The following is a 9,759-nucleotide window of genomic DNA, read 5'->3' as shown; positions in this document are numbered from 1 at the left end:
TTAAATGTTTTACCTTGATATGCTAAAAGTGATATAGTAAAAGTAAAAATTTATTTTTGAAATATTGAATAAGTAAAAGTAAATGGAAGGAGTATTATAGATACATATAGATTTTGGAAAAAGAGTTAATGCAGAAGAAGGAACTAGATGCAAATTAAAGAGGGTCAAATTATCACATAGATGCATCATTATTAAAGGATAGAAAAATGAGGCACAGGCACACTAAATACAGTCCAATTCTTATCTAAACACTAATTTTCATTAATTTAATCATCTTATCCTATCCAATCGTACATTCCTGGCATTAAAATAATGTTAGTTTTAAGACATTGAAAAAGATCTTAACCAATAATAATTAATTAAAACTCTAATCCAGAGAAACAAACGCCATATGAAAGCACGAAATTTCCCGTTATTTCAGAAACATCCCAAGGCTATTCTAGTCATTTTATGTTCCTTATTTCTGGCCCCTAAAGCAACCATAAAGAGGAGCATGAATGTGTAGAATATCAACACACATAGCATTCACAAATTGAAGGAAAGAGTAATTATTAGAGAAGAAAGAAGAACAATTCTCTCTAAAAAAAAAAAAAAAGTGTCAAATTCAGTTCTTCCAACAATTAGTTCGAATTTTTAGGACTTTTTTGCGTAAATTCTTGTTGAAGTTTCATTTTTCTTAACTTTCCCCATTTTTTAGGCTCAGATCTGTACATATCATAATTAGCTTGAAAAATCATACAATCATAGACTACCACACATTTATTCAGGTTTAGATTGATTATTTCTTTGTTAATTGTGACAAATTTAGGAATTAGGGTTTGTCAGTACTATTTAATTTAGATCTTTTGGTGGTAATTATGGCGGTTCCGACAATTGCACTGTATGCGAGTCCACCGAGTAGTGTGTGTTCCTCGCCTTATTCATGTCAGATCAATTCACACACATCTTATGATTTCGATTTGAACGGTAGATCATCCACGTCATCATCGTCAACATCCTCGTCATTTGTCGGTGGTTTATCATCTCTGTTCTCTTCACCAACACCGACGGTAAAGGCCAACTATTCGACTGGTACTGAGGATTTGGGATCGTTATGGCACGATAGAGGCGATGAATTGAGCAGTTCTTTTCGTTGTTCGTCCTTAAGCTCGTCGTTAAAAAGAGATCATCAGAGTCCAGTATCTGTGTTTCAAGGACCTAGCACTAGTAGTAGTGGAATTGGATCATATTCTAGAAGTCCACCTAAGAGAATTGATGGGACGTTTAAGGCCAACTATTCGACTGGTACTGGTGGATTGTTTAATGGTTTTGTTAGGCATGCTTTGGGATCGTGTGTAGATTATGATTCGACGACGTTTAAGGTTGTTGATGTAGATTCCAGGTCATCAGGGTTATTGGATGAACTTACGTTTAACATGGAGGAAGGATTTGATGATCCTTGTGCTAAGAATTTGTTATTGGGTGCACAGGCGAGGCATAAAATCTTTTATGATGATTTTGTTGTGAAAGCGTTTTATGAAGCTGAGAAAGCTCATAGGGGACAGGTGATTGTTTTTGCCTATCTCTTACTTCCTCTGTTTCAATTTGTTTGTCGTCCAGGTGTTGACTTGGCACGGAGTTTAAGAAAGTAGATGAGACTGTTGAATCTTGTGGTTGTTAACTAAAGAACAGAGATATGTAGAATGTACCACCATGCCCTTTAATTTTGTCTTAAATATGTCAGGTGTAAAGTTGAAATTAAAGAGTTGCCAAACAAGGAAAGAGACATTCTTTTTGAAATTGTGAAATGGACTAACAAGGAAAGTAAGATAAACAAATTGAAATGGAAGGAGTAATTTCCTGTGCTATTTGGCATGGTTGTTTTAGTTTTGACTTATTGTATGTATTGTTTTTGTAGGTGCGAGCAAGTGGTGATCCTTATTTACAGCATTGCGTTGAGACTGCAGTTTTACTTGCAATGATTGGGGCTAACTCGACAGTTGTTGCAGCTGGACTTCTGCACGACACACTTGATGACACGTTCATGACTTATGACTATATTTTTCGAACGCTAGGTGCTGGTGTTGCTGACTTAGTTGAAGGGGTATGGTGATTTGACTTGTCTTATTCTTGTTGTCTTATTTGAAGCTCCCTGTTATTGGCACTGTGTTTCATATTTTTGGTTCCTAGATTTGAATATGGACACATCTGCCTCTTGTTTATTGTTTTTTCCATATACAAAGGGTGTTGCAATTACTTCTCAAATGTGGACTAATTTTGGCTTTGTTTAGGATTTGTTTTAGTAGGCGATTGGGCAATACATGGTTGAAGTTGAATAAAAGAGTATTTCGAAACTGAAGTTATTTTTGTGTGATCGTTTCACTAAAATGTCAACAGTTTTGTGAGTGAAAACATCACTTCATTTCAAGTACTATGCATACAAGTTTTGAATGTTTAGTCAGTATGTCAAAATGAGTTTTTGCAAATACTGATGGCCAAATCACTTTGCAAAAACTGAACGTGAATATTTGCAATTGAAATATTTTTTAAGTCAAAAGAGTTAAGTGTGTATAATTATGTATTCTCTTGAGAGTTGAAGTTTGGGGTGTGAGTATATCTTTGATTATTGAAGGTTAAGAGATCACAGGACTATCAAGCATCCAGATTCGTCTATGTTTAATGAGAAATCCCGAGTGTTACTTGTTTTAACTTAAATCATTTCATCCAGGTGTCAAAGCTTAGTCAATTGAGCAAGCTTGCGCGAGACTTCAATACAGCTAGTAAAACTGCTGAGGCAGATCGATTACACACCATGTTCCTTGCTATGGCAGATGCCAGGGCTGTTCTCATAAAGCTAGCTGATCGCTTGCATAATATGATGACTTTGGATGCATTACCAATGGCGAAGCAGCAAAGATTTGCAAAGGAAACTTTGGAGATCTTTGCTCCTCTTGCGAATCGCCTAGGCATCTCAACCTGGAAGGAGCAGCTGGAAAACCAATGCTTTAAACATCTTAACCCAGATCAGCACAATGAGCTCTCGTCAAAACTTGTGAATTCTTTTGACGAGGCTATGATTACTTCTGCCGTGGGGAAATTGGAGCAAGCGCTAAAGGATAAATCTGTTTCTTATCATGTGCTTTCAGGACGTCACAAGAGCTTGTACAGCATTTACTGCAAGATGCTAAAGTAATTTCTTTGCTCATTTAATACTCTTAAGAATTCTACCAATGGATTTGGCTAATCAGCCACTTATTTAGTTGCCTGAAGTTTATAGATATACATGCTATTTGGGGCTGTAGAAATAGTTTTTCTGTGGTTTTGATTATAATTACTTGTCATCGTGATCACATCATAGGAATTTTTGGAACCCTCATGCATTTCCCACCATGTGCATGTTACGTTCTTACTTAGGTCGCGTTCGTCGCAGTTGAGGTAATAGTATTTTCATATTCTACAGGAAGAAGCTTAATATGGATGAAGTCCATGACATTCATGGGTTAAGGTTGATTGTCGAAAATGAGGAAGACTGTTATAAAGCACTTCGAGTTGTTCACCAGCTATGGTGTGAGGTACCTGGGAGATGCAAGGACTACATAGCGAAACCCAAATGCAATGGGTAAGCAGCAGGAGAGACGTGATTCGCTTTTCTTTTTTCTTTTAAGTTTTGCCCCTAATATCTATGTGTAATTTTAGGTACCAATCTCTTCACACGGTTGTTCTCGGGGAAGGCATGGTGCCTCTTGAAGTTCAGATCCGAACAAAGGAGATGCATTTACAAGCTGAATATGGTTTCGCTGCTCATTGGAGATACAAAGAAGATGACTGCAGACACTCCTCTTTTATTCTTCAGATGGTGGAGTGGGCTCGTTGGGTCGTTACCTGGCAGTGTGAGACAATGAGCAAAGATCAGTCATCTGTTGGCCACACTGAATCCATTCAGCCACCTTGCAAATTCCCTGCTCATTCTGAAGATTGTCCGTTTTCTTGCAAACCTGATTGTGGAACTGATGGACCTGTCTTTATCATTATGATTGAGAACGATAAGGTCCGTCTATACCATTTCCTGCTACATACTTAACTACTTGTGAATGCTGAAAGTTAATAATTGATTAGGGCTGGCAAAATGGTTCAAAAAAAAAAAAAAAAAAAGGGAACTGTCCCCATTATCCGCAAAAAAATGGATATCGAGATGGATAGTATGGTTATCCATATTATCAATACCCATCAGTGTACTTGTTATTTTTCACGTGCTGGAAGTCGGAGTTTATTTTCGCTTTTAGTTTGTGTTCTCACCTGACTATTCCTTCACCGGACTATTCCTGAAACAATGGATAATTTATCCGTCCGTTAACCCATATTTATTTGTGTTAAATAAGGACGGGTCTGATATTTTATCCCGTTTTCGTCCCGCATGTTTGCACCCCCCAGAATTGAAGATCATGGTATTGGAAAAGCTAACTATCTGAATGTGTTTTAACTCTCGTGCGTTTGTGCCATGCAGATGTCTGTGCAAGAATTCCCAGCAAACTCAACTGTCAAAGATCTGTTGGAGAGAGCGGGTCGTGGCAGCTCTAGATGGACACCATACGGATTTCCAGTTAAGGAAGAGCTAAGGCCAAGGATGAACCATGAACCAGTTAGTGATCCAAACTGCAAGCTTAGAATGGGAGATGTTGTAGAATTAACTCCAGCTATACCGCATAAGTCACTGGTCGAGTACAGGGAGGAGATCCAGCGAATGTACGACCGAGGTGTAAGCCCTCTTCCTGCTGCTGCCAAGACTGCTGTTGGGCTGAGGAGTTGACAGTTGATGTTTTCTCCTCCTAGATTAAAGTCTACCTTTACTCTTTGTACATAATTACAAACGATAAGCATTTGTACAGAACTATCGTGTTCTGTTTAAGCATTTGTACAGAACAATCGTGGTTCTGTTTATAAAAAAGTTTAGGTAACTGATTTATTTAAGTCTTGACTTGCATTTCTGTGAACTTTGAAAGTGCAGACAAGCTCTTGCTGCTTTTCCATTTTCCTATATTTATCCTGTCGGGCACTTCTCTTTCACCTTCTGATTGTTCTTCTTCACGCCTTTATAGCTGGATTGCACCATGAAGTTTTACTTGTCCCGTGTATTTTCATGTATCTGCTATGATGGCTTATTTACGCAAATGTCATTTTCTCGTCGCTATTTTGCTTTATTCCTATTTTTAGAAATTAAAAGTTGTTCTTTTTTAATTTTACCCTCCCTAAGGAGCTCTCCTTTTTGCTCTTTTGGTGACTCGAACTCAACCTTCGGTGGAGGGTGCTTGTCATCTGAGCAACTCCTCGTTTAAAAAATAGTCTTTGGGAATCGTGTTTAATGTTTGGTGCTCAATCTCAAGACTCGTGTTTAGTGTTTGGTGTTCAATCTTAAGACTCGCGTTTGATGTTTCGAGCTCAATCTTACGGACAAAATATCAACATGGAAACAAATTTCTTTGTTTTATGTGTATAAGCTTATATACTTGCTCAACGAGTTCCTATGTCTGCAATTAGATTACCGGAGATATCTAATTGAAACATAGCAATCACATTTTCAAGAATCTATTCATCCAGATACGCCAATATATTATTGATTTGAGAAGAGAAATACATTAAAAGGAACAACTAGATTCTCGCGTGAGAACAATGTTGTAAAAGCCTAAAAGGCCGATAAACATAACTCGTCTTAGTGTCATCTAAAAGATTCAAAGAGACTAGTACTGATTAGCCCAAAAGACGGAACTTAATTAAAACCCGAGCTTGAAACGTGACTCTCTTCAGCACGGAGGAGATAGACAGGTACGTTTGATTGCTTAAATATCTATTTCCACAAGTAATGTTGCATAGAACTCTGCCATGAAAGCACACATAACAGCATCACCAAAACACCAGCAAGTCCCCAAGATGAACTCCCAATTCTAAGCACAGCAGAAGGTTCTGGAGAACCGAAAATCGAAGATCTACTCCCTCCAGCTTGGACTGATGACGACGAAGTGCTTCTAATTGCAACAATCAAACCAGCCAGCAGAACAGGCAATACAATTCCCCCAGAGCTCCATCTTGTCTCATAATGACTGCTCTCTTTCTTTCCTCGATCCACATACAATGGTGATAGCACAACCGCGGTAACAAGAGCTAGAACCATTGCTACTCCTCTGTGAGAAGAGTATTGGTATGAAGTCGAACCATAATTGTCCATTGTACAAGGAATTGTTAGTATCTACGTTCGACTAATATATAAAATGACAGAAACGTAAAAGAAAGAAAAAAATATGAGTTCACGGAATTTATTGCGTGTCCTTAAGGAATAATAACAGGAACTTCGATCAAAAGGTCGATTTCTTGCTAGGACAAGAAAATCCACCTTCAGTTGGATCGATGATAGTTCAAGTTAGTAACGTTACAATGTATAGTGAAGGAATTTATAGAGGAGTAATACAAGGTATGAAAGGAAAGTAGGTGTAAAGTGTGGGATTAGATGGTAAAAGTGACCGAAACAGCCGTCCAAAAAGCAAAGCATGTCGGGAAAAGTTTAAAGAACGTAGATTAATTATTATTCAAAATAAGACTTGGGCAAGAAGAAGAGGCAAAAGAGAACAAAAAAGGACAATGGTGAAGTAAGGTATCAGTGGATTTTTTTAACTTTTCGCTGTAAAAGGATGTTCATAATTGACAGCAAGAGTGTAGAATTTTGGTTTTACTTAACCGTGTAAACGGGAAATAGCTGGCAGTGAATATGCATTTAGCTACTTTTTCCATTCTTACTATTACTCTATTAGTATGCAAAAGTGACTAGATTGGGAGGAAAGAGAGGAAACTCTTTTCACATTCTTTTGGGATTATCAAAAGATTCTAGTATGGACGAGAATGAGATCCCTCTTTTTAGAAAAATAGGAATACAGGATCGAAGAAGAATATTGCTCGTATATTCTTTAGGGGAATACAAGCAATTCTCTTGGTGATTCTTGTAACATGTTTTATTCTTATATTTATAGGACTTAAAAAGTGAGTTTTTATGAATAGTCATGCTCTTTTGCGAGCAGATGTGTTTGTTCTATTAAGACATCTTATATTACAAACTAATTCAACACCTCTATCACTTGAGACTTTGAATTCGAGCTCTAAAAATAGAAGAAATTTTATTATGAAGCACTTCCTCTCCTAATAACCCTACATATTTAAAGCAGGATTAGTCTTATTGGTGGGTTCTGAATGGTAGAAAAATTACGCGACGTGACAAATATTTAGATTGATTTATGATACGAGGTTAAAGTTTTAAAAAATTACGAAACGCATCTATATTTGAGTTTTGTAGTAAATACACAATATACATGCGTAACTGTATGCACGGATGCAATACCCATTGATACAGCTTTTTATTCGTGAGTTCAGTAGACAACTGATTCCCACCTGGTACAACTGATACCCGCCGTCTGATACAACTATTCCCACCTGATACGGCTCTTCCGCATGATAAGTAATTATAGCTATGTCTCGTAAATACGCAAATTGTAGCTACATTTCGTAGTTACGCTCTAAACTATAGCTATTTATAAAATTTTCTCTAAAATAATTGTGTTAATGTTGTGAAGTCTTTTAAAAAGAATGTTGTGAAGTCTTTGTTTCATATTTGATTTTGAATCACACCCCTCTCTTTGTTCATGATAGCACTGCATATTTCTTGGCCCTTAACAGGAGAAACGGACTTCTATAAAGGTAGTAGTAGCTGGATCAGACCAAAAAGATGATATTAGCTTCCACAACCTTTACTTTTGGGCCCAACTATAGCAGATATATGCCTTAATTCTGGGAGACATCAGTCCATGTTTTAATTATTTCATTGCACAAACATAGGCTTTAAATCGAAATTTGTGGAAAATTTACCTCCACATACCCACTACCATGATTCTGTGAACGTCATCTACGGAGCTTGCAGAAATAATACTGGACCAAGAGGTATGGGAGGAGTTGTACGGGACCAGTATTACTATTTTTTTTCAAGTATATACTCAGCTTTCATTTCCTTTTCCCCCCTCTACGTTATTCTTCTGCACGCCTGATATATGTTTAATATGTGAAAAATAGGACGTATTAATTCTTGATAGCTGAAATGGGGGAAAAAAAAAAAATCAGACCCCAATTATTGAACTTGGAATGACTTTCTTTTATAATTCATACAAGTTATAATAGGTCACTTGATCAAGTAACTCAAAGTCATTCATGTCTTCAAAAACCTTTGGTAATAGCATTGACAGAACAATATAAAATTTTCGAAAGTTAATTTTTATATACTGAATGTCATATATTGCATTGAAACTAAATTAAAAAGTACTTTAATTTCAAAGGATGAATAATAAACGATTAAGAGGTATGTTATTGCTGATAACAATTACTAAAAGAAGTATTTTGTTCGGAATATGTTCTTTCTCTAACAAAAATTCGTACCTCTTTCTAATAATTGTTTCTAACTACCAAACAAAAATATTGTTGAACTCTAAGAAGTTTAGTTAACTAAAGTGCAATAAAACAATCAAATTGGATATTCATTTTTACCGCATTTAATTTGGTGTCTGCCTGTTCGGTATCTATTTTGAAGTCTTACTAAATCAAATCCGCATAAAAAATTCCACTTTAAAAATAAACACACCTTATCCAAGATGATTTCATACCCAAAATATGAATCCGATACTTTTAATTAAGATGGAAAAACTCATCACTCCACCACCAAATCGACCAAAAGCTCATAATTTAGTCCAAGATGCCCTACGATCCATCTCTCCTTAATGTGTCTGTCTCACATACATTCACTTCGCTAACCTACTCATATCACTCACGTATGGACAAACTAATATTTAATTTATATGGCACAGTGTGTTCTTACAAAATTTGGTCTATCTGAGAAGTTCATTATTAAGCCAAATTCAGATGTGTCATATTGCAATATACTTTTATTTCTTTAATAGGGTTCATGATATACTATACTGCTAAGTAACAGTTCACTCATCATGGGCCGTTGGATCATCCACCCGTCACTTCTTGAAGTATAAAATACTCCCTCCGTCCTAAAAAAATTGTCTTCCTTTCCTTTTTAGTCTGTCCCAAAAAGATTGACACATTTCTATATTTAGAAACAATTTAACTTTATGAGATATTTACTGATAGACTATGTAATAGTATAAATATTGTAAATATTCCCTTCCTTATGTATTGTAATCAGGTCCTGTAATTTAGGCTAGTATCATTCTAATTAGGGATACCTACTTTGTATATAATAACCTTGATACATCAATACAAGGCACGGATTGATTTCCTACATGGTATCGAACTAGGTTTCCTTCCAAAACCACTAGCCGTCCACCTCTCTCCTCTCTTCCAACCCTAACCCTAGCCGTCCCCTTTCCTCCTTCCTCTTCTCCCTCCCATGGGCGACAACAAAATTTCCGTGCCTTTAACCGTCACGAATGTGAAATCCTTAATCCCAATCACTCTAGACATGGAAACCGGCCATTATCACGAATGGGCAACCCTATTCAAAGTCTGGCCCGCGTTCGCTCAGGTACTCGAGCACATCATACCACCCACCGACACCGCCGAACTCACCGCGTATGACGCGACAAAGGCGGCTAACCTTCCGCTGAAACGCCTAGATGCGGTGGTCCTTGATGGATATACGCCACCGTCTCCCACATATTCTTACCTCTATTCTCGTGGCGGATGATGTTGCCGAGAAGGCTTGGAATCGTGTTGCTCGGCTTTTCC

General features: G+C 37.1%; 1 protein-coding gene across 1 annotated transcript; it reads left to right on the top strand.

Annotated features, from left to right (window-relative positions):
* Nucleotides 1-520: 520 nt before the first annotated feature.
* Nucleotides 521-5,043, top strand: LOC132055288 (probable GTP diphosphokinase RSH2, chloroplastic). Its single transcript, XM_059447024.1, has 6 exons — nt 521-1,544; nt 1,898-2,083; nt 2,708-3,168; nt 3,440-3,598; nt 3,676-4,027; nt 4,484-5,043. The coding sequence occupies exons 1-6, from the start codon at nt 858-860 to the stop codon at nt 4,784-4,786; spliced, it is 2,148 nt and encodes a 715-aa protein (XP_059303007.1). The 5' UTR covers nt 521-857; the 3' UTR covers nt 4,787-5,043.
* The last annotated feature ends 4,716 nt before the right edge of the window (nt 5,044-9,759 follow it).

The sequence above is a fragment of the Lycium ferocissimum genome, chromosome 5 (assembly GCF_029784015.1).
Source record: "Lycium ferocissimum isolate CSIRO_LF1 chromosome 5, AGI_CSIRO_Lferr_CH_V1, whole genome shotgun sequence".
In the NCBI taxonomy this organism is placed as follows: Eukaryota; Viridiplantae; Streptophyta; class Magnoliopsida; order Solanales; family Solanaceae; genus Lycium; species Lycium ferocissimum.
The sequence above is the reverse complement of the archived record's forward strand: the minus strand, read 5'-3'. Positions and strand labels throughout refer to the sequence as shown.